Source organism: Borostomias antarcticus (genome assembly GCF_949987555.1).
Source record: "Borostomias antarcticus genome assembly, chromosome: 1".
NCBI lineage: Eukaryota > Metazoa > Chordata > Actinopteri > Stomiiformes > Stomiidae > Borostomias > Borostomias antarcticus.
In genome coordinates, this window is record NC_140234.1 from 36,192,369 (window position 1) to 36,218,260 (window position 25,892).

At 49.7% G+C, this 25,892-nt stretch overlaps 1 protein-coding gene across 1 annotated transcript; it reads right to left on the reverse strand.

Moving 5' to 3' along the window:
* Positions 1–1,663: 1,663 nt before the first annotated feature.
* Positions 1,664–25,158, reverse strand: abcc5 (ATP-binding cassette, sub-family C (CFTR/MRP), member 5; the record flags this gene model as incomplete). Its single annotated transcript, XM_084444384.1, has 28 exons — positions 1,664–1,792; positions 1,945–2,109; positions 2,190–2,303; positions 2,672–2,750; positions 2,840–2,999; positions 3,989–4,178; positions 4,313–4,402; positions 6,307–6,493; positions 6,636–6,918; positions 7,419–7,548; positions 7,696–7,842; positions 9,296–9,480; positions 9,634–9,730; positions 10,097–10,240; positions 10,385–10,588; positions 10,839–10,911; positions 11,541–11,665; positions 11,949–12,020; positions 12,120–12,464; positions 14,020–14,127; positions 15,114–15,262; positions 15,376–15,523; positions 16,138–16,311; positions 16,834–17,067; positions 20,007–20,151; positions 20,535–20,690; positions 21,136–21,284; positions 25,039–25,158. The coding sequence occupies 28 exons, from the start codon at positions 25,156–25,158 to the stop codon at positions 1,691–1,693; spliced, it is 4,275 nt and encodes a 1,424-aa protein (XP_084300510.1). The 3' UTR covers positions 1,664–1,690.
* Between the last annotated feature and the right edge of the window lie 734 nt (positions 25,159–25,892).

The window sequence follows — 25,892 nt, forward strand, 5'->3', positions numbered from 1 at the left end:
CCCTTCACATACAAAATACATGGACTTGCGCTCGACAAACTGATGAAAAATTTTACAATTTCCGCCGACTCGCAAAATATCAAAAAGAAAACGGTGAACAGAAGGATATAATAAGTTAAAAGGAAAGGATAAGTCAGAGAGACTCTCCGTAGAAGAAAACAGGAAGTAGAAGAAGGGAGGAAATCTCTTCGAGAGACGGGAAAGTTTCAGGCTGTGTGTGTGTGTGTGTGTGTGTGTGTGTGTGTGTGTGTGTGTGTGTGTGTGTGTGGAGGGGGGGGGGGGGTGCGGGGGCGCTGCCGAGGCAACGACCCAGAGATCCAACCTGCAAGGTGCATCCAGATCCCCCTGCCCTAGTTAACATCACATCGCATCCAAGTATAACTTTTTGGAACAGAGTGCAGTCGAGTTCTTATTCACATTATGGGAAATGTAAACTACAAGGATAGCTCATGCAACAACACAATATGTTGATCTAGAAGTGGGATGACAACTGTACATAGAGTAGCACTAAGGGTAGCATATCCATACACATCTCTGCCAGACAGATGTTCCCTGGCGTTACAAAATCTACATTTGTCTGTAATGCAATGTCTGACATCCTCTGAACTGAAGCAATGTCAACTCTCTGTTTCTCTCCATTCATTAACCTTTATTTAACCAGGTTTAGACCCATTTAGATTAAAATCTCTTTTTAAAGTGACCTGGCCAGAAATGGCAGCAGTACAGTTTAATACACACTCACATTAAAAACAATATATCAACTCAAAAGTGTCATAAGATACAGTAACAGTGCAGGGAAGCCATATAATCGTATTCCAATTAAAACAATTCCAATTATCAATAGAGAAGGTTTCTATAGATTTCACCATGCCGTTATTCATTTAGACTGACTAGATCCTGGAGTTCAAGTATATTTTGCAGGCTATTCCATGCAGATGTTGCAGAAAACATAAAGGCCTTCTTTCCCAACTCAGTCTGAACTCTAGGAACAAGCATAGTGTCCTGAGACCTCAACCATGGTTGAACCCTGAGCCTTCTGTTACACATGTAACAGAAGATGAGATACAGGTCAAGGATCATATTCCCACTGTTGGTATTCAAAGGTTGCATGTAGGAAACGGCAGATCAAGTTCCCCCTCCATTAGGCCAGTTCCTGATCTTATCTCATGTCTCCGTCCCATTTAAATCATCAACAGCACACACAGCATGAGGTCATCGTAAAATAGTTTTATTGACATTTCAAAGCAATCTCTCCGTGTTTCCCTCCCACTCTACCCTGCTAACAAGGCAATTATGAAGTCATGCTAAGGCTATAAAAAGTAATAGAAATGACAGAGAAAGACAGACAGACATTCGGCAAGGCTTGTTTACAGGTTAATTGGAATTACAGTACCAATTTGAACATCAACTCAATACTGCACGACAGGCAGTTGACCTGCACGCAGTGCAGGAGGATTAATCAGTGTTGATCTGGCCCCGCCCCTTTTATGAACGGACCTACAAACACCTATATGCACACAAAAAAATCATACTGACTGAGGTCAGGGCAAAGAGAATGCAAGCTTATTAAAAGTGCACTGTGGGTAAGTGGAGGATGGAGGGCCGGGCCGTGGAGGATGGCGGCCCTGTCAGGGCGCGCCCCCCCCCCCCCCGCGTCTCCAGGCGTCCCGTCTTTGCCTCCGCTGCTCATTTACCCTCGAACAGTGATCTTGTTCTCTACGGCGGCCAGCATGGCGCATAATCTAGAGTTCTCGTTGGCCAGCAGTTTGGACGGCTCATCAAACTCTGCCACCTGAAGAAAAAGCAGTGAAGACAAGAGGTTATTAGCATTTACTGGAGCAGACTGTCAGATTAAATAGTTCCCTGAATAGTGATTCATGAACGACTTTATAAGGTCTTGAAGGATGCCGATGTAACCGCTTTGTCTTGGACGGGGGAGTCTACCTGTCCCTGGTTCAGCACCATGATGCGGTCACAGCTGAGCACCGTGTGGAGCCGGTGGGCTATGGTCAGCGTGGTGCAGTCCTGAAAGGCATTGCGGATTGTCTCCTGTATCAGCGAGTCCGTCTCGTTGTCCATCGCAGCGGTCGCCTCATCAAGTATGAGGACCTGAGGGAGGACACCCAGGAAGCACAGTCAGCCGGCAAACAACGGTTGTACGGGGACGGGGTCCTCTGTCCTGTACTGACCTTGCACTGCCTGAGTAAAACCCTGGCCACGCACAGCAGCTGCCTCTCGCCCACGGAGAAGTTGTCCCCGTTCTCCACCACCTCCGACTCCAGCTTCAGAGGCAGCTGGGACACCTGGACGCACCAAAGCATGAGATGTGGCAAAGGAGAGGGAATCTGTTAACATCTCCTCCTCTTTGCAAATCACCATACAGACAAAACTCATTTACATTGGCCTCTCATTCACACAGACATTCACACACCAATGGCGGCAGCTGCCATGCAAGGTGCTAGCCCGCTTATTGGGAGCAGTTTAAGGTTCAGTGTCTTGCTCAAGGACACTTTGACATGTGGACAGGAGGAGCCGGGATTCAAACCGCTGACCCTACGATCATTGGATGACCTGCTCTACGACCTGCTAGACGACCCGCTCTACCTCCTGAGCCACAGCCGCCTCCACGCGCACGCTCGTCTCTGTCCAGGTCGGTGTTCCTGATACTCACACACTCCTTCATGTGCGTCCTCTCCAGCGCGTCCCAGATGGACTCCTCGCAGTACTGATGGAAGGGATCCAGGTTGGACCTGTCGGTGGACAGAGATAGAGGCTTGGTACGGTAAAATGTGAAGAAAGGCACATAATCCCATGTACACACGCTGGCACGTTTCCTCACCTGACTGTGCCACTGAAGAGCACCGGCTCCTGAGGAATGATTGACAGCTTGCTGCGCAGGTCCGCCAGGCCGATGTCACAGATGTTGATGCCATCGATTTTGATGGAGCCTCCGCAGGGCTCGACCAGGCGGAAGAGTGCCACACCAAGAGATGACTTCCCTGTGGACACAAGAAACCTGTGCTCTCAACGGTCGGCCTTGCAAGCCACACGCTTCAGCAACCAGCAGCAGAACTAACTAGTAGCCCATCTAAAGCCCGGTCACAACAGCCGAGCTGATTTTAAGCAGCTTTGGAATTTAATCCGATCGTTTCGTAGCTGGAACTTGGAACATCAATGGCTCTAAAACCGATGTGTTTTTTTTTCAAGATTCAGCCTGTCAAAGTTTTATGGATGATTTGTGACGAGACGGATGTTCTAAAACTAGCGTCTCGTCAGGGCCGTGGTACATGAACCCGGCTGAAAGGGATGTTCTGGAATTTTTGAACTAGGCCCTTATTTTCGACTTAACTATGATAGAGATCATTTTCAGTTAATTCCATCCTGTAGATAGCTTTGGGTTGTTCCAATTTCCACTGGTGGCTAATGCTAGTGCAACCCTATTAAGTCACATTAGCCTGTCCAAAACCCCCCCCCGCAAACACCCAAAAACAAATTAGGGATTCTTGGGATTTTTTTGTGTCTATTTACCATCCATTTTGAGTTCAAATTATCGTGTAATCCATTCTGGTTTGGGGACCTATATTATTATTTGCTCTAGCTGGATCTAACTGAGTGTTACTCCGCCTGCCGACTCAGAGACAGAAATATAGGTTACACAAACCAGAACGGATTACACGATAAACGGATGGTAAATAGACACAAAAGAATCCCTGAGAGACTTAACTCATATTTAATTTGTTTTTGGCTGCGCTTTGGGTGTTTGGGGGTGTTTTTTGGACAGGTTAACGTGACTTAATAGGGTTGCACTAGCATTGGCCACCAGTGGAAATTGGAACGACCCAAAACTATCTACAGCATGGAATAAACTGTAAAAGATCTCTATCAGTCAAAAACATCATAGGTAAGTCGAAAATGAGGTCCTAGTTCCAAATTTCCAGAACATCCCTTTACAGCCCGCTACCACGTCTACGAATGATGGTGGACTGACCTGAGCCTGTCCGCCCCACGATCCCAACCTTCTCCTTGGGCCGGATGGTGCAGCAGACCTTCTTCAGAACCAGCGGCAGGTTCTCCCTGTACCTCATCTCTGTCCCGTCGAACACCACCTCGCCCTCCTGGGGCCAGTCTGGAGGGGGGGCCTTGTTCTTGATGCGGGCTGGGGCTTCCAGAGCCAGAGACTGGGGGGGGGGGGGGGGGGGGGGGGGGCAGAGGTCCAGGGTTAGAGCCAGTCAGAAACACCAAGGACAGCTGTCCACAACCTACAGTTACAAGATTGAAACCTACAGTTACAAATGATCATGACAAACGGTACCTCGATATAGTGGTGAATTCTCTCCACAGAGGTAAATCTGGCCTCCGTTTCAGAGGCCAGTCTCACTGTGAACTGGAACAGTCCTGTGAGCTGAGAGAGAAAGAGAAAAAACAGCACTCACTCAATTTCATCCATTAATGTCAAGAATACCACTTAGCCTTTTATTAACTAACCCTTCCAATTCAGGTTGGTTTATCACTCCATACTGCATGAAGGCTCCACACAGCTCTGCTCTGACCTAGTTATGGGGATAATAACCGAGTAAGTCCACAAATAGGTATAAAAAGGCTCGTTACAGGGGCTCGTTACAGGGCCTGGGGCCTCATTTATAAAACCTTGCTCAGGATTCGCTTACTAAGGGTTGCGGACATCTGCAAGTTCCAAAAGGTACACACAACGATTTTCCGATTTATAACAAAGTGCGCACGCATGTCCCACGCTCTTAACGCCCATAAATGCCTATAAATTGGCCAGTGAAACGCCTCCCATTCACAGAAATCGATACAGCCCAAATCTAACATGACGGCAAATGTGGCAGCAAAGAAGCGGAAGCAGCTCATGAGCCTCTCGTCGTCATTGGCCAGTAGGTCTCGCCGGTCCCTGAAGACTCGCTCTCTCCGAATTCCTTCATCCACATCATCCAACAGCAGTACATATAACGCAGCCATTGTGCGTCATTACGCATTTGAATTGCATGCCTTTTTATACCCACCCACGGACATGATTATATGGAACAGGTGCGCTTGTCATTGACAATATATGAACCACGCATGTGATTGTTTGATTTCATTTCTAGGTATAGGAGACGATACAGGGATGACATGTAGAGGCGAGGGCACTTATTTCCGACAATGCTGGATGTCATGAAGACAGAACAGCCGATGACACATAACATCCATAACATCTAAGACAATTAACAGCACTCTTATCTGCCCGACTGAGGCATCGAACATGCCATTAGTTTAGCCTATTTCATTTATCAAATATGCATGGCGATTTCTAAATAGCTTAAATAGCTTATAATAATGGGCGCCCCATGAATGTGGATTCCCGAGTCAAACAATGAGGCAATGAAACACCACCAACAAACACAGCCTATTTCAGTGTAACACAGCTTACAGTGAATCATATTATCCTTATAATATATTAGCCTACACATTGCCTGAGTAAATATGTCATGTACAACAGTGCACACTTATTTCTTGTTGCGGAAGGCTAGGCTTGCGTCTAGGCACTGTCACTTACCCCGCAGTGAGAGGGCCTTCTCTACGACTAGAGTGATTGTTGTTCTACCAAAATTGGGATTCACAGCAGTGTAAATATGAAGGCGTTCACAAGTCATTCACAACAGTATTTGAATTATAGTGATTACTTTGAGCACATAGCCTACGCTGTCCACATGATTATTTATGAAATTAAATAAATAAAGGAATCATTTATGAGGATAAATTAATACAATAATTATTTATGAGAATAAATAGGCTAAATGAATCAATTGTTAAGCGATGACAGATCCAGTTGATTATGTTTCCCCGTTGGACTGTGCAACATATTTGAGGGGTTATTTTGCAATATCAGATATATTTATTGTTCACAATGGTGTCGATTCTGGTGGCATGGTGGCAGTACGCAAGCTTTATAAATGAGGCCCTCGTTACAGGGGCTTGTTACAGGGGCTCGTTACAGAGGCTCTTTACTGGGGCTCGTTACAGAGGCTTGTTACAGAGGCTCTTTACTGGGGCTCGTTACAGCGGCTCGTTACAGAGGCTCATAGCGAAGGAAAAAGGGAAAGAAAAGAGATGAAGACGGTGCCGGCGCGACTGATCACGAGGCAAAACCCTCTACCTGGTGGCAGCGCTGCTACAGCATAGGAGACGGCCAGGTACACTCACCTGTACAGCATAGGAGACGGCCAGGTACACTCACCTGTACAGCATAGGAGACGGCCAGGTACACTCACCTGTACAGCATAGGAGACGGCCAGGTACACTCACCTGTACAGCATAGGAGATGGCCAGGCCAGCGTACGCCGGGGGGATCTGTCCGTGCATGAGCACGATCATGAGCGCCGTGATGCTGATCAGTGCCACGCTGATGACGTCCAGACGCACCGCCAGCCAGCGCATGGCGCAGCTGAACAGGTAGAACGGGGCCTGGTTCTGGTCCAGCAGCTCCTGGTACCTGGGACGACAGGCAGAAACACATGAGGAGGACACCACCGCTTTGGTCACCCGCTAAGCAAATCTAGAACGGAACCGCCTGCCCTGTGTGTGGAAGCAGGGGTTCCCCCCCCTCACCCGGACCCCTGGGCAGAGGAGCCCACCTGTCCAGGAACTCGTGGCCCTTGTTGTATGCGTGGACGGTGGTGAGGCCCTGGAGGCTGGAGGTGATGTGGGAGACGAAGGGCGACAGGGTGACGTTGTCCAGGCGTTTGAGCTCCCTGATGAAGACCCGCGAGACCATGTGGAGCGCGGTGAAGAGCAACACCAGGGGGCCCACGGCTGCCAGGAACCAGGGGAACACGCTGCCGATCACCCCCAGGCAGAAGAACACCAGGATCACGTTCTGGATGAACATCTCCGCCTGGAAGGGGAGCCGTGTGTCCACTGAGGGAAAGAGGGAGGGAGGGAGAGGGAGGGAGGGAGGAAGGGATGGAGAGGGAGGGAGGGAGGGAGGAAGGGATGGAGAGGGAGGGAGGGAGGGAGGAAGGGATGGAGAGGGAGGGATGGAGGAAGGGATGGAGAGGGAGGGAGGGAGGAAGGGATGGAGGGAGGGAGAGGGAGTGAGGGAGGGAGAGAGGGAGGGAGTGAGGGAGGGAGAGACAGGAAGGGAGGGAGGGAAAGAGAGGAAGGGATGGAGGGAGGGAGGGAGAGAGAGGAATGGATGGAGGGAGGAAGGGAAAGAGAGAGGAGAAGGGATGGAGGGAGGGAGAGAAAGAGGAAGGGATGGAGGGAGGGAGTGAGTGAGGGGGAAAGGGAAGGGGAGAGAGAAGGAGGAAGGAAGAGAGTCCATAGATGATGAGAGAGGCTATAGACTGTTCAGAGGATCCTCGCGGTGTTTAGGAGGTGTTTTAGGAGGTGAGACTTGCTCCAGCTGCAGACCTCACCTTCGTCCATGTCTTTGGAGAACCTGTTCAGGATACGGCCTGTGGGCGTGGTGTCGAAGAACTTCATGGGACTGCGGAGGATTTTACGGAACAGCTCCTCGTGCAGCTTGGATGATGCCCGCAAGGTGCCCTGGGGAGGAGTGGGGGGGGGGGGGGTACAGCGAGGGTCAAGAACCAAGGTGAATCGACACGGCGTGAGCAAACACAAAATGACATGACGTATCGAAGTGTCACCTCGCGACACGGATGAACGAGGAATATGGCGTCGACCCTTCACCTTGACAAAGACGATGCCTCTCAGGAGCTTGAGCAGGAGCATGACCCCCATGGACATGGCGTAGACCCCAGCGTAGTGCAGCATCAGGGGGTGGTCACGCATGCTGTTACTGACCACCGAGCTGTTCCCCACCAACACTGTGGTGTTCTGCAGGGAGAGGAGGAGCACGCACATGCACGCACACACACACACACACTCAGCATAACATCTAGGATCTGATTCTAACAGCTTTAGATACATGGCACAGTTGGGGAATATGTAACTCCCATGCGACTGTTAAAACAGTAGTTTGGAATTCACCATTAGTGCTCATTGCTAATGTCACAGCTACTGTAAGTACACAATGGATCTCTATGGTCATATACATGAGATCAGCCCATGGTTCTCTAGCACTAATATCTCTAACACTGAGCACTAATATCTCAAGAGTACAAAGTCTGTCAAAATGTTGATATGGGCCGTTGTACATGATTGTAAATGACCTTATAACCTGGCTTATGATGCTAAATACCAAACTAATCCTTTAACTGAGTGGGAAGGAGGGATGGAAGTCAGTAAGAGCATCAGCAGCTGGGAGGGACGCGGAGGGGGGAGGGTGAGGGGCTGGAGGCCCTGGGAGCTCTTCCTGGAAGAGCTGTTTGTTTATCAGCCCCTGTCCTTATTTGGGTCAGCGTGCACACATGCTGAATTCCTGTTTAACGGGCTCTCCGACAGCAGGCCCTCTGTCTCCTGAGTTGTCTGTCAAAGCTTTTTGTCTGCTAGCGAAGTCTGCTAGCGAAGACCTACTCCCAACCCCCGCCCCCACCTCTGACCCCTCATGACCCCTAACACAGACGCCCATGCGGGTCACTTACACATGAAATATTGAAGCTGGCTTCTCCGCTTACACCTGCTCTCCCCGCTGATTAGAACTCTTCCATATCTCCCTCACACACCCACAACGCTGCCGTGTCTAAATGGGCCTCATCAATATTTCAGTTACATCAGTGTCGGGAGCCATGTATGGTACTGCAGTACCGCTACTGTTACAAAGCGCTGGTTTGAGAGAAACGGAAACTCAACTCTGCTCGTTCTGCCTCTCATTTCCTCTGACTCCGCTGATTATACCTCCTAAAGGTCCACATTCAATTATAGCCTCCGCCTCTGGGTGGCGCTGCTTTGGTAAGGAAGGTGTCAGGTCAGCAGGCCCCCGGGGGCCTGGGACTGGGAGACATGGCATTTCAAGCAGTCCTCTCCCTCTCTACAGCGTAGTGCAGGGGTGAAAGTGTCGTTTACTGCAAAATAGTTCTGTTTCAAATGGAACTTCTGTTTCAACATTGGGTTTGTGATAGCTACTTTCACAGGAGAGCACACTGAGACTAAAGAACACTACACCCTGCGCATCCCGTCTCAGATAAACAATATCATACTTTTTCTCACATCTCACTGGCCCTGTTGACTTCCATTGTAGCTGAGTGCGCGTCTGCAGAACAACTGTAGCTCAATAATGAGGTGATCAGGGTAATTATAGTCTACGTGTCGTGTTAGGTTTATGGAAGACAGACTGAGAAAAGGCCCTAAAGTCCAAAATAGTGAACTTGTCCTTTAACCTTGCTCTTACCCCGCTGCCCTGCTTGATCCAGTAGCTGAGCCACCAGTTGCTGAAGGCCATGCTGCCCACGTTGAGCACGAAGAGGGCCAGGATGAGGAGGAACGCCAGGGCTCCCCCAGACGCCTGGATGTACACCCTGTACACGGACCAGGGGACCGAGCCCCGCCCACAGTCCTCCATCTGCATCAGCTGACCTGCGGTAGGGGGGGGTGGAGGGGCGGGGGCCCGCCGTGAGATAATCTCCCATGCGTAAACAAACCAGGCACACCAGAACACTAGGGAACACAAACACACACCACACGCAAACCTGTCAGCATGAAAACGGCCCGGGGGAAATGGGAGCGTACCGTTGTCTTTGCTGGCCGGTTTGTCCTTCTTTATAGACCCCGCCTTGGTGTTCTCTGGGGGTTTCTTAAGGGAGTTTCCTGACTTCTTGTTGGGCACCTGTTAAGAGGAGGAAAAACAAAACTTTAACACTGTAATTATAATGTAACACTACAGAACCCTCAACACTATAGAACACCACAGAACACTCAGAACACCCAGAACACCACAGAACACTCAGAACACTCAGAACACTACAGAACACTCACAACACTATAGTACACTACAGAACACTATAGTACACTACAGAACACCACAGTACACGACAGAACACTACACCCAGGACACGTTCAGTACACCCAGGACACGTTCAGTACACCCAGGACACGTTCAGTACACCCAGGACACGTTCAGTACACCCAGGACACGTTCAGTACACTCAGGACATGTTGAGTTTGTCAGAGACAAGCAGCCTGTATCTGTCACCTCTATGAACGGCGTCTCTCCCAGCTGCAGGTTGTTGAACATGGCGGCGTAGTCTCCGTTCAGGCTCATCAGGTCCTCGTGGCTGCCCTGCTCTGTGATGCTGCCCTCGCGCATGAAGATGACATCATCACAGTCCACCAGGTACTGTGGGTGAACACGTGCAAACACATTTAGGAGGTGTGTGTGTGTGTGTGTGTGTGTGTGTGAGGGTGAAAATGTATTCTGTCAGTCTGCACTGCACTTTTTCTTCCTGCATTCATCTCGTTCACAACAGTCCTTCCTGGTCACCTGTAGCTGGTGGGTGACGAACATGATGGTTTTGTGGCGCAGCTGCTTCTTGATGGCGTTGTTGAAGATGTGGTTGCCCACGTGGGCGTCCAGGGCGCTCAGGGGGTCGTCCAGGATGTAGATGGCCCTGTCGCTGTAGAGGGCTCTCGCCAGACTGATCCTCTGGCGCTGCCCGCCACTAAGGTTGGCGCCACGCTCTCCGATCTAAGTAGAGACAACACACACACACACACACACACACATACACAGGAAAACTCCATTAATCATGAGCGCGGGAACATTGCTGACAAGCCAAGTGTCTGGCATTATTAAAACGACAAGCTGAAGTTCACAGCTTAATTAGCTGTGCCTCGAGGGAAGAATATTGATGGTCATGTCTGATTCGCGCCATTATAAGAGATCATCCATCATTCATCCAAATTTCCATGGAGCCCGACAGGATGAACGGTCTCACCTCAGTCAGATCAGCGTTGGGGAGGATGGCGAGGTCCGGCCGGAGACAGCACGCACTCAGGACCGCCTGATACCTGCATGACAGCGGCGTGGGAGGAGTCACCTCACGGAGGGACGCTATATTACACACTGGAGCTCTGGGTCGTCTCTGTGGTGTTGGTGTAAACCCCTACTTATCTCAGTGGTGTAAAATACCCCCCTGCTCTCCTGTCACCCCTTCTCCCTAATCTATCCCTCTGCTGCTCTCTGGGTTGTGAGAGGAGCAGTGTGTGACTCGTTCACGCGCCCCGACGTGGCGATCGCGCTTCTCTCTGTAGCGTCACTTCACGCAGGCTACTTTCCACCTCTCCTCTGCACGCTGAGCATCATAGCTAGATCATCGTCCAAGTGAAGACAGGTCGTCCCCATAAAACGTCTGCGTAGCATTTAAAGTCCTCAAAACAACAGCAGATATATAAAAGATACAAAATACTGTACATAGCATCGCGACTGAAAACAAAAACTTGGCCTGTTCGTCCGTCTGTCTGTCTGTCTGTCTGCCTGTCTGCCTGTCTGTCTGTCTGTCTGTCTGTCTGTCTGTCTGTCTGTCTGTCTGTCTGTCTGCCTGCCTGCCTGCCTGTCTGTCTGTCTGTCTGTCTGTCTGTCTGTCTGTATGTCTGCCTGCCTGTCTGCCTGTCTGTCTGCAGGAGCGCTCCTCTCTCACCTCTCCTCCTCGTAGTCCTTCCCAAACAGGATGTTTTCCCGCAGGGTGGCGTTGAAGATCCAGGCCTGCTGGGCCACGTAGGCGAAGTCCCCGTCCACCGCCACCGAGCCCTCCAGCAGGGTCATCTGAGGGTCAGACCAAACCACACCTCATCCTCTGCCCAGTCCGGCCTTGTTATTGCCTTTTCTAAGTATCCCCCTTTCTAAGTATCCCCCCTCCTCGCTTGGCAACAAATCGAGGTGTCACTACAACAAAATGATGTACACAGGCCAAGACTGAGGCGAGAGATTTCGCACAACGCCGTAACAGTTCTGGGGTAGGAGGCAGTTGTGATCAGTGAGCTACACACAACCACGTTATAGCGATCCGTTATCCCTGACGTGACGGAAGCAGGGTTCTGGGTCTTACCTGTCCCAGAACAGCCGATATCAGGGAGGTTTTCCCGCTGCCCACGCTTCCGCAGATACCCACCAGCTTCCCCTGCGGAGGACAGAGAGAGTGGACTCAAATCGAGCGTAAAATGACACGGACGCACCGTGACGAGTCCCCTGATCATCCAGACCGAGTGTCGTACTGTACCTGCTCCACGGTGAGGTCGATGCTGTGCAGCGTCCTCTGCAGCCGCTGGCTGACGGTGTGGATGGGCGGGGCCTCCTCCTCCTCTGGGCTGGATGGGATCTCCGTCTCGCCGCCCCCCAGCAGGGTCCCCTCCTGCTCCCCCCCCCCCGCCCTGGGGCACTGGTCCCGGGGCCGGCGGCGCCCGCGCCTCTGCGCCAGGCCCACCGACGGGGTGCCGCGGGGGGTGGGCTGGGCGCTGTGCCCGGCCGTCTCCCAGGCCAGGCTGGCCCCGCTCAGCTCCACCGCCGCCTGAGGGTTCTGGGGCTTCTCCCGGATCATCTCCACCTCCGCCATCAGGAACAGGCTCTGAAGGGTCAGGGGCACGCCAGGAGAGTTCAGATGGAGAGACTTAGATGCAAACACACACACACACACACGATGATTCATGCACAGGAACTGACTACACTAAAGAACCGCCACGTGACCAAACGCAGACCTGTAGGACTGAAGCCCTGCATGACGTTAAATGAAAGGTTCCACCACCTCTCTCTCTCTCTCTTTCTCTCCCTAGTGCCTCTCTCTCTCCCTCCTATCTTCTAACCAGGTCCAGTGGATGCCCCAGTCACCAGCAGACCTCCCGGAGTCCGATAGATACCCCCGTGTCAGCTGTGGATGTCATAGCATGTTCGTAGGATGTCCTCTCTCCTATGATGCTTTTTTAGCCTCTCTTACTCTGAAATGTAATTTAATGTAATGTATTGCTTTATAAATGTTCTTAGCCGGTAGACAAACATACTCCTGGAGCTTGCTCGATCGCCTTGTTGAGAGGGGTCAGGGAAGAATTTTTACAGCTCACTTATCTGGCCCCTGGGTGATTACTGTTTTTTTGCTTCCCTCTGGAATATGTAGAGAGTGGGTCGTATGCCCACCTCCCTTGTTCTCTGTAAAGCGCATTGTGTTGCCTCTGGGTATGAAATGCGCTATACAAATAAAGCTTTGATTGATTGATTGATTGACCACGTCTGTATGTGTTGGTGGAGGACTCTGACCCCGGGCTCAGACTGGAGAGCCTGGTTGTTCTGTTCACACCGAAGTGCATTTCTCTGTGCCGGTCACCAAGCCATTCTGCTCCTCTGCAGTTCACACACTTTCACTCACGGAAAAAATAGACCAGGCGCTGATTCTCTCTCTCTCTATCTCTCCGGGCTAAATTGATTAACATGGCCGCCGAAAACGAAACTGGCGGCGTTTCGCGGCGCTTTCGCGTCCGGTCTGAACCTGGCGGAAAAGGGTGGACCAGTTCAAACATATCTATTTGTGTTGTTGAAGGACACTAAAGGGTGGACCAGTTCAAACACGTGTGTTATTGAAGGACGCTGGCTGATCTAAAGCTCTGTAATCCAGCGGCCTCCTGCCCCATCGCCCCCCACCACAGTGGCCTGCATCCTCATATCTCTCAAATCTCCACCTAATCCCAAAAGAATCCAGAGAATCTGGAGTGGCTGTGAGAGACCGGGCCGCTTGGCCGCGCGTCACCCGGGATTTAGATCAAAGATCCTCTTTGGATAGGAAGGAGGAGGGAGACATGAAGAGGAGAGAAGGGTGGAGTAGAGGAGGAGGGTTGCCCTGCCCTGAGCGGGCGTATCTATTCCTGCTCCGTCAGCACATTCCTCCGCTCATTCGTCCCCTCCGGCCAGCTGGCCCTGAGCAAACACGCGCCGCTGGGATTAAAGGAGGCCGAGCTCCTCCGGGACAAACACTGGTGTGCTGCCAACTTCCCCAGACTCAATACACCCAGCCCACATACCAGGAGCCAGCCAGGGCAGTCACTGGAACAGATACCGCAGGGGTTTAGAGAGAGCGAGAGAGACCGTCAGACACAAGAGAAAGGGTTGTGGTGAAAGGAAGAGCGAGGTCTCACCTTGAACCTCTCCACGGCCACTGAGGCCTCAGACAGGGACTTCACAGAGAAGGGTGTGACCTTCAGGGCAAAGGTCATTGCGTTGAAGACGGTCACAACTGTGAATGCCTGCAAGAGAAAAAAACAACAAACACAACATTAACTTGGCCTTGGCTGTGAGGGACCATCAGATGTACTGCAGTGTGGGTTATGCTGGGTTCACATACAACAGCCGCGGCGAGATGCTAGTTTTACAACGTTTGTCTTGTTGTGAGTCTTACCATAATATTTAACAGGTTGAATCTTGAAAACGTCAGTTTTAGAACTTTCAATGTTCAAAACCGGTAATCGCGAAAACCAATTTAATTCTAAGACTCTCAAAACTCTCTGGGCTTCAGACACCTGGCCAGGTCGACCCACCCTCAGACACCTGGGCTGCGTTCCGAATCACATACTTCCATACTATATAGTATGCAAAAAAGGGATGTAGTATGTGCCGATACATACACTGTAGTATGTCACATGCAGTATGGCAAAAATACCAGGATGTCCTACTACATCCGGTCGTATTTTGCAGTATGCAAGCCAGCACACTTTTCCTGCTATTGTGACCCACAATCCTATGTGTAGCAGAAATGACGTCACATGTGCGAGTGGCCCGGGTGACAGCGGAGGCGTTACGATGAATCCCAGCTGTGGATGAATGGCACTTTATGGACAGCGACGGATGTGGTCAAATTTCAAGGCGCAATGTTATGACATGGTAGTATGTCCCAATTGGATGCGTACTGCATGCAAAGTACATACATTCTAGAGGGCAGCTGTAGTACGTACTTGTATTAAAAAGTTGAAGTATGCGATTCGGAACGCAGCCCTGGCCTAGTCCACAGACCCACCTGATACCTGGCCTAGTCCACAGACCCACCTGATACCTGGGCTAGTCCACAGAACCAAAAAAGCATACGAGTGCGCACAACTCAAAATTAATCTGGAGCAGTCACGGGTTCCAGGTCAAGTGCTATAATAAATGATGAAGTAATAAATTATGATGTATGCTGATGAAGGCTTAAGGCCGAAACGTTCACTCTTGCTCATTTACTAGTCCACAGACCCACCTGAGCGGCTGTGAGGTCGTAGCCCAGCAACATATGGGTGGAGAAAGTGGCCACGCTGGCGATCACCACGACGATGGGGGCAACGCCTACTGTGACGCTCTGGAAGTACCCGGTCCTCTCCAGTATCCGCCTCTCCTCCTCTCGGATTCCTGAGGAGGGTCAGACACACACGGCGGTCAGCCCTGCCGTCACAGAGTGACAGACGCACTGTACCCGCCCCCCCCCCCCCCCCCCTCTGGGTCTGAAACGGCGGAGCGCTCACTGCGGACGTCCTGGGAGAAGGCCTTGACCCAGGCGTACATCTTGATGAACTTGATGTAGTTGAGGATCTCGTTCATCTTCTGGACCCGCCTGTCTGTCACGGCCACGCCTTTCCTCCTGAAGTAGGCTGTCAGCCTGGAGCTGAACATCTGGCGCACGCACGCGCACACACACACCACACCACACCCACACACCACACCACACCACACCACACCACACACACACACACACACACGCACTGTCAGTGGCAACCAAGAGGCTTTACTCTCTCCTTAACTTTCTCTCTTTAACTCGCTCTCCAGGTGCAAGAACTGAGTCTCCACTCTGATCCATTAACTACATTACTGCATGCTGCAGATCCCTCTATGGGTCTGGGACACGTCATGCTCAAATTTTCCCGGGGCTACCAATCACTAACTACTTAAGCGATCGGGCGCTCCCAGACACTTTTCAAACCACACAGCCCGTTTTTCAAACCACTCTCACTGCTGCTACGACCCGTCACTCTATCAATTTTGACCCCCTGGACCCCTCAGAAAACCGGCTAGGGCGGCGAAGTGGCACAGACTCTCTTATGCACATAGCATGCGGAGCGCAGCGATTCAGCGTGATATCGGTGTCTGAAGAGAGACCAGACTGAGGCGTCTGCTACATGGAGAGAGACCAGACTGAGGCGTCTGCTACATGGAGAGAGACCAGACTGAGGCGTCTCTGCTACACGGAGAGAGACCAGACTGAGGCGTCTCTGCTACATGGAGCTCACCATCGCAGGGTAGAAGAGGATGAAGACGGCGGAGCCCAGCAGGGAGGTGGGGCCCAGGATGGCCAGGTTGTAGCCCATCCCCAGCACCGCGATCAGGGGCCCGCCCGCCAGCAGACTCCCCACCGCCGCCGCCTCAAACATCCGCTGACCGTCATTGGAGCACATGTTGATCAGCTGAGGGAGAAAACCAGACCAGCCTTAATAAGATAAGTACAACAACGATAAGGCCCCATGTAAGACATTACATCACATTTACATAAGTATGAGTAATTTAGCAGACGTTTTATCCAAAGCGACTGACAATAAGTGCATTCAACGTAGGTAGTCAAGAGATCAACTAGTCGCAAGAAATGATAAGTGCATCTCTAGCTCTGTAGCTCTGGAGGTAGAGCGGGTCGTCCAGTTATCGTAGGGTCGGCAGTTCGAATCCCGGCTCCTACTGACGACATGTCGAAGTGTCCTTGGGCGAGACACTGCACCCCAAATTGCTCCCAATGAGCAGGCCAGCACCTTGCATGGCAGCTGCCGCCATTGGTGTGTATGTGTGTGTGAAGGGGTGAATGAGAGGTCTTCATTGTAAAGCGCTTTGGATAAACGCGCTATATAAGTGCAGTCCGTTTACCAGTTCCCCCAACTTCAGTTTAATCTTATCACCATGTAATACTAGTGTCACCCCCCCCCCCCCCTCAGTGTCACCTGTCCCATGGACTTGTCCCGGAGGCTGCGGAGCCGCAGGATCTTGTGGAAGGCCATGGTGAGGATGGCGCCGCGCAGCCGCGTCCCGGTCCGGTAGTTCAGGGCCCAGGTGAGCGCCAGGGACCAGGAGCGGACCAGCTCGGTGGCCAGCAGCCCCAGCACCAGCAGCAGGCCGTAGGGCAGGTCCGGCTCGGCCTGCTGGGTGTACTCCAGCAGACGCTTCACTACAAAGGCCTAGGAGAGGGCAGCAGGAGGGGGCGACAGAGCACAGGACGCATGACTGACGGCAGCTTCACCTCCCAGCTCCCCCTGCAGCAGCACACGTGAGCCGTTATCAACACCGCTAGCGCAAGAGCCTACTGAATCAGCACATTCTAGATTAGGCATCTCATCCTATGATTTCCTGAGAGAAAGCGAACATCCTGATTAAGAGATAACAGCCTCTACGAAGGGAAACTCTCATCATTTACCTTTGGTAGTCTCTAGAATAAAGATCCTTCAGAAAGAACGAGAGAAACAATGAAAAATGTCTTGACACTGACAACAGTTCCACAACAATCCTATTGTTTGCATCAGGGGAATTCTGAGATATTTTACCTACAGTCACACCAGGGGGCGGTAGAGAGGGACCACACAGTTATGTCTAAACTTCCTGAAAGTCAATGTCAGATTATACACAGAGAGCAGGACACAGAGACACAGAGAAGAGGAGCAGAGCAGGTGGGGTTGAATGGTCAATAATAACTGGCTGTATTCGTTCTCTCTTCAATCATCAATATGTATGGTCAGTTCAGCATACACATTGACACACAATGACATGCATAGTCAGTTCAACCCACGATCACAAACTTCTCAGGGAGTATCGGTCCACAAACAGGGAGTGTAGGCAAACCCACATCTTTGACAAATGCATATTTTTATTGAAAGAGGCAAAATTGGAAACCTTTTAACCTTTTTGTGTGTAGATGAAAAAAAAAAACATTTTACTGCATGAGCATCAACAACAGAAGGGGAAAGTCACAAAAAAATAGAAAAAAAAAGGATTCTCAGTTCTCAAGAGTTCATGTCAAAGCATTTGAGTCTTTGTGTTTGTGTGTTTGTGTCTCATCCACCGGGTGGAGGTGTAACATGTCACATACTGTTGCATCTCCCCCTCAGTTCACTGTCCAGAGGTTCTCCGGCAGAGACAGCCGGTACTATCAATACAGACACCCTGCGTCCATCTCACTGGCACAGATCCAGTCAAACTGACGTGTTCTGCCAGCAAAACAAGGCATGGTAGAGTTTTTTAGTGACCAGGGGTCCTTACCAGGCCCAAGAGTAGAGTCTGCTGACACAGGACCAGTATTCTGTAGGAGGGGCAGAACAGTCCAACGCACCACATTTGGCAACAGTCCAATTCTTTTGGCCCGTAATATGGAAGTCTGACTTTACAACCCGACACAGTCCTGGTTGGGTGGGAGTCTCTGTGCACTGTAGTGCTTTGTTTTGGTCGTTTGTTTTTGGTCATGAAACAGAAGGAGGCATTGGACATTGCATACAGAAAAGGAAAAAAATAAAATAAAAAATAAAAAAACACAACAAGAAAAAAAAAAAACAGCAACCACATTTAACACAACCTATCAATAACCTACAAGTCATTCAGAGAGGAGCTGATCATTACACATGCAGCCAGAGCTACGCTCCAGAGATGGAGCAAGGTAGTCCACATTCCCAGAGGACCACCGGCTCTAAGAAGTTTTCATTCAAACTCGTAACACTTCAGTAATTTGGGACACATAGATTTCTGTTGTAGATTAACATAATTTTCACAAGTCTCTCCTCAATCCCCTCGTCTCATCGTCACTGGAGGAGGAGGTCTGTCTCGTCCCAGGCCCCTGCCTCCAGTGGTTTTATCGAGGGAAGTAAGGAGAGAACAAATCGACTTTTGAGCCAAGAAAGTAAAAGGGAGAGGGAGAAAGAGAGAGAGAAAGAGAGAGAAACAAACAGCTCTTGATCCATCCCTGCATCAGAAACATGCCCTTACCTCGCCGTCTTTTTTCACCAGCGTCTCTGCCTGCTTCATTCTCTATTTCTCTCCGCAGGTTTAAAGGGACGCCCTGTGGATTCTAAAGAACAGCCTCGGTCACACATATCTTGCATGGGGGAGCAGTGAGCCGTGACTCCAGAACGTCCTCACCTTGCCCCGACCTACCCCTCTGCTTCCTCCGAGTCTCTGCTCCCCTCCCACGGCACACATTACCGCGCCGCAGACATCCTCATATCCAATTGACAGATATTACAACATCCTTGTGTCTGGCTGAGTGGGAGTGAAACAGTTGTCGGTCTCGTTTTTTTTTTTTTTTTTTTTTATACCTCAGTGAGAGACTCGGGGTCTCTTTCCGTCACAGATGGGGCAGGTGGGGGCATTGTCCCTCAATCTCAGAGATGAACGCTCACCCCGGGGAGGGACAAGGACCCCGTCTCCTTCTTCCAGAGACGGGGCAGGTCAAAGTGCCGCCAGAGCACAGAGGAATCGACGGAGTGAGTCACTCACTGTGTCCCCCAGTGAAGATAGGATGACAGAGACCATCCTAGGCAACAAACGACTGGTTAACCCTGACACCCCTGCCCTAACCCCCTACAGCACCCATCTTCAGAGAGGACAACACACACACACACGCACACACACACACAAACACACCTGATTAGCAGCAGAGGACAGCCACAGAACAATCACAGCCATAACTGTAACTTATATAGCATTCACATTACTACCTCCGCACCACTGAGTTTGTCAAAGAGGGATGTTACGGTGGGTTTGGGGTGCGGGTGAGGGGGAGGGATACCTGTCTGCCCCTAAGGAACACTCACCTGGTGGTGTCGGCCTGAATGGAGGGGAGGGGCGAGAGGCAGAAGACAGGCACACACACCCTGCTATCAACACGAGAGAGAGGGAGAGAGAGGGAGGGAGAGAGAGAGAGAGAGAGAGAGAGAGGGAGAGAGAGAGGGAGGGAGGGAGAGAGAGAGAGAGGGAGAGAGAGAGGGAGGGAGGGAGAGAGAGAGAGAGGGAGGGAGGGAGAGAGAGAGAGAGAGAGAGAGGGAGGGAGGGAGAGAGAGAGAGAGATAGAGAAAGGAGAGCGAGACACTGATAGGGGTAAACACGGCAGAGAGAATGAGATGGCGTTACTTACTGGGCCACTGAAGCCGGCCAGCTGAGTGACCATGAGGCACAGGATGGACAGCAGCAGCCGGGTGCGGCAGAAGGACCACACCACACCACAGAGAGAGGCCTGGTCGCCTCTCAGCCGACACTCCTCGTCCCACAGACCGGCTAGCCTGCAGGGAAACCACACCAGGGGGGACCCCAAAACCAGTCTCAATGTTGACCGTTATCAACAACAACCTACTACCGACACATCGGTGATTAATGTTCAGCCACAGAGGTGGAGGACATCAGAGGTGTTACTATTCTTGTGTCAGAAAAGGTCCTGGGGGGTACACCAGAAAGACGCCCACAGCCAGTAAAACAAAGACTTTTGGTGTATATATACACTGCAGCGTGGCTGTTTGCAGGTCCCAATGAAGGTATGTTTTAAGGGGGGGTGGGGGGGGGGGGGGGGGAACAACCTTTTCAAAACGTGTCTTCTCGGCGCTGTGAGATGAGCAACGATGCGTGAGACGCTGGGGAGGAGGAGCGAGCGAGCGAGCGAGCGACTGACCTGCGGCGGTTGGTCTCGCAGCTCTCCCACTCGGACACCGCCCACACGTCCTCCAGGAGCAGCTGACCCTTCCTGTGGGCCCGCATGGCCAGCGGGGTCAGCCAGCTGAAGGTCATGAAGGAGAAGAGACCAGCGTTGTCCACCGGGTGCTGGTGTCTGCGGGCGGCGGGACAGGGTTATGTAAACAGGTTCAGGAGAGAGAGGTCCTCTTGATTTGACCAGTAGTCTTAAGTGGTGCCAGAAGAGCTGCCAGACATGGCTCGAAATAATTAATAATAATAATTAATACTTAACGATAAAATACACTTTTATTCATGAATGAATATGTATATATACATGTATGAATACATAAGACATTCAACAAATCACTTTACTTTTCTGTGCACGACTGGTCTTGTCTGGCACATTAGACACAATGGATTGTTGCCAAATATGCAAAGCACGCCCACTTGACCCTCCAGGAAGACTGAAGCAAATGCTAAAGTAATTGAATGGATTTCAAAAAGTGTACTTGGGCCCAGGTCTCTGGTCAGAGGTGCCACAATAGCTACACCATGACCGGCCTGAGTCCTATAGGGTGCTATAGGGTGCTGCTGCTTACTTGCTGGTGGAGCGGATGGGCTTGAGCACACTGACGCTGTGGTGGTACTTGCTCCGTATGCCCTCCTCCTCTAGGTCCTTCATGTGGGGGGCCGTGCTGCCGTCCAGGGGCAGCCCGCCCTCTGCCCTCGCCGCCGTCTCCAGGGCATCCTGGGGGTGGCGAGTAACAGATGAGTTAGTACAGTGGTCAGTATCCCCGCCTGTTCATGCGGGAGACTGGGGTCTGTGTCTGTCTGTCTGTCTACAATGGGGGTAGACCACAATGTCCTGCACACAACTCGAATGACGCTGCATCTTCGCTGCTGTGGTCTGCGAGAATAAAAAAGTGTTATGTCATCATCCTCGCACAAGTTCAGAACGCACCTCGCACCCGCATCTGAGGACGTCGTGAAGAGTGAAGAACTAACGTCAAGAAGCTCACAAACAGGCTAACAAAACATCACATAGGCTACCTTGCCGGACCGACGTTGTGTAGACCTACGACAATAACCTAACCTGTCTGCAAATAACAGGATAGGTGGGCTAAACCACTTTTCCCTTTGGTGGAACACAGGCACAAGGCACACATAGCCTAATTGGGGAATATGTTGTGTTTAGGATCCTGTAGGAAATGACCCTTGGAAAAAGCTGTTGCCGACGGCGACCAGCTAAATGACGAAGTGCCCCTGATCCACACAGCGTGAGGGTGAGGCTGCTCTCTCTCTCTCTCTCTCTCTCTCTCTCTCTGGAGAACTCACGTTCTGAAACCCGCGTAGGCTGAAAAAAGCCTGCAGGATTACTCCCAATGAGGGAACGCGGCGTTCTTTAAGAGCCCTTCGGAGAGATTAAACAAGGCTGTGCCCCTAGAAACACCCTCAATGACGTCACTGATGACCCGCCTGGAAAGAAGGACAAGCTCTCAGCAGAGAGATGCATTCCCATAAAAAGAGCACTTCCACTGGTTACATAACACATTCGGCTAATACAGATGCGGAATTTTTAATCACGCATAATCACTCGCCTACAAACGCGTCCTTCTGGGGCAGCATTTTAATGGTGACTAGCCAGACTATCTGCCCAAGCAACACGATCCATCTCTGCCTCCCAACCTGCAAGTCATCCTCTAAACTGAGAGCATCTCATCTTTAGCATCATTGTGCTGTCAAATTCCAACATTACATTTCAAATTGGGTTACAGCATCAAACTGGGTTACAAGCTGTCAAAATAAGAACCAGTTGGTTGTGTTAATTAAGGGACAACTCCAAAGCCAGATATGATTCAATATTCAGGACATGATGAGAGTGAGAGAGATACTGTTCAATGAGATTGAGAGATGGAGGTAACGGTGTATGGTCCTGTCTGTGTACATCTGACATTGTTGTGGTGTGTGGAGCCTAGCAGATGCAGTCATAAAGACCGAGGCCCGGTCAAGTAGCCTAGCCTATAACACACGCGCGGGTTTCAGACTCTTCCACAAATGCGCGTAGCCTATTTCGTGAAACACACACAAAAATGCAGTGGGACAATGCAGTCATTCTTTTTCCTGCATACGCACAAACTCAAAAGAGCATATTCTTTGCGTCAGCTCAGCTGATGAATCACCCTCTGATTTTGTAGTTCTGTCACGCAGTCCTTTTGAGACTAAAACGAGTCATGAGTCACGGGGAGTCAGAGGAAGTGAGAGAAATTCTCAACGAATAAGAGAGAAAGAAAAATGTGGAATGTGCATGATAATTCAAATTATATTTCAAATAACTTAATGTAGAGGGGAATTGCCAGAAATACTATATATGTATAACATGGGGGAGACGAGCAGAATTAAAATCTCTATACTATGAACGTGGCTAGTTGCAGCACTAGATGGCTTCTCAGCACGTGCAATCGAGCCCCTCCCCCCCACACCGACCCCACTTCTCCCACTTCTCCTCACGTTCCTGTCGTCACGTTGCACAAACACATAGCCATCACAGCCATTCACATAGCCTCGGCCAATCCGCTGCCAAACAGCCGCTTGCATCACAGCATCCGACAGTGCTATTGGTTGCCGGTGCCAGGGAGGCAGTGAATGGGCGGGTTTAAGTTATGTAAACAATCAAAGCAAAGCTGCAGTAGGTGTGTGGTCTGCTGTAAGAAGATCATCTAATGACTCAGAAACATGGATGGAGAAAAAGAAAAAAACAATAGACCATGAAATAAAGACGGGAAAATAAATATTTCCAAAATTGGCCCAAACAAATACACGAAATAAGGGGAGAGAAACGGAAGAGAAACCTGCTGACTAAAAGCTTACAGTGAGAGGGTCGGGGAACAAAACACTGGCAACAAACACAAAAGGCTGCAGCTCTATGTACCACACAAAACAACAGCTGTTCCGCTTTGTAACTGGAAGTGACACTGGTCCCTAGTAAAAGAGGTCCTGCCTGTGTAGAATGTATAAAATGTGTTATGTATTTCACCAGAAATCTCCATATAATTATTTTTTTTGTAAGTGTTTTCTAAGCTTTAAGATGTTTCTAAGTAAGTGTGAGTAGTTTGAGAGCTTTATTCATTTGTTTACAAAACGTTTATTTTGCACTTTTTGATGATGTCATGAACTTTGCGCGCAATATAATTTCCTCATCTTGCTGAGCGTTCTGTGGAGAAGAAAGCGGCTGATAGAGCTCTTGTCAAATCGAGATGTAAAACTTCATAAAAGTGTTTGTGAATACTGTAATTCGCATAACATGCGTGTTTTATAGAGCTGGCAAAGTGCAACTGTCATTTTATTTCTTATGTGAATGGAGTAATTTGTCAAATACAGCAAATCATTAATAGCTATGCTAGCTAGCAAGGTTGATTAACTTTAGCTTGGTGCTTGTCTTGTTCCCGCCCATTCCCCCTTTCTTTTAGCTCTGTGAATGGCCAGCCAGACTCAGAATAACTGCTGTATCCATTAGGTTATTGCAATAACCTTCTCCTTTCTGTAGCCTACATTTTGTTTTCAGGTCCATTCTGTGGCTTGGCTTTTCCGTCCATGAAAAGTGTTTGTGATGTAGCTATATTTTTGACTTTTTTGTTAGTTATATTAGCCTATAGCATGGAAATCTCAGTTTGCCGAGAGTGTTCTGAGGAGAGGTCTGTGAATGACCAGCCAGACTCACATTATAACGGCTGTATTCTTTTCTTATTCTATTCAGAATAAACCAACTGTCATCCAGCAAGCAGATCTATGGCCTGCCTTTTAATACAGAAAACAACTGCATCACAAGACCAGACCGGTCACATCTGCATCCAACAGGACCGTCCTCTTACACAATCTAGCATTAAACATGTTAAGCATCTTAATGACAGACAAAGGGACAAATTGTCCTATTTTCAATTAGGTAATGTTATACAGCAGTTAAAACATTAATACAGGAAATAATACATGGGAATAGACTATCCTGAATGACTGAGTAGCCTAGTGCATTTATTACAATAACAACAGCAGCAGCTTATGACTACATTATGACAAGGACCTTTAAGAGATAATAGGGGGGTGAGAGTGACAGGGATTTCCCTGACTCAGCACAATTTCAACCATTTTTCTATCCATACTGTTATCCCGAACAGGGTTACTGGGCGCGGTGATACAAGGAGTAGGAAATATTCACTAACATGGTGGTGAAATTATGCACAAATAGGGACTTACTGCCTAGACAACATTGTTTTCACCTGTTACCTAGTTTATCCATGCAAACAGGAGCTGAGCCAATTACAAACTGCAGCAGGGCATCCAGTAGAATACCATGGTTAAACCATAAACCACAGCTTTAGAGTAAATACCATATTTCAACCATAGTTAACCATGGGTCATAAACCATGGTTTCACCATGCCAAAAAACATGGTTAACCATAGCCATGGTAAAACCATGGTTAATTTTCGTATTAAGGGACCTGACATACCTGGACCTTGGTGTGCTGGTATGTGCTGACCTCTGTGCCCGGTAAAGAGTCTCTGCTTGGCACTGCCCGGTACGCGGGGCCAGGCACCAGGTGGTCCTTTCCCAGATCATGATCTTTCATCTTTTATAACAAACATAGGAGCTGCCTGGTGTTTCCTCACGGTGCCTTGGTGTCACCTGAAAAATATGAGGGATAATGCCTGAGATGCTACTCCAAATCAGATAGTCGGAGCTGTTTTACTTCCTCAAATCTACAACTGACAAATAGTGCATATTTAGTCTTGGCTCTGTCAGAGAACCTCAAAGCCTTCTCCAATGGATTCTTTATGAACACACGTCAGCTCGCTATATCGACTGTTCCAGTAAAAAACAGGCATCATCATCTTGAGCAAATGATCGAACAGTCCTCGCGCTGAATCATCTTTCTGGCACTATAGTGGCCTATGGTTTGCAGGTCGGACATCATACAAATTATGCTACGCAGTTTTTAGAGATAAATATTTTCTAGCTTTTTTATGAGGATGCTATCTCGGGCTACAAACTGATATCTATGTAGGCTGATTTATAAATACTTATCCCAACATACCTAAAACGCTAAACAAATTATTGCAAATACCCTACAATAAAAATATCATGAATTAACAAAACGTGTAGATTGTAGAAATCGTTCGAAACTTAATAAAGGGTTGAAAATCTCCTAGGCAACAGATACCTGCGTCTCTCCAGTCAGCCAGCAGATCCTGATAAGCGACTACCGGAAAACACGTCTTTATAAAGCAACCTCGAGACAGCAGCTGTCCCACTGTGACGGGAACTGTAGTTCATGCGAGAACGTACTATCCACAAATATAGATG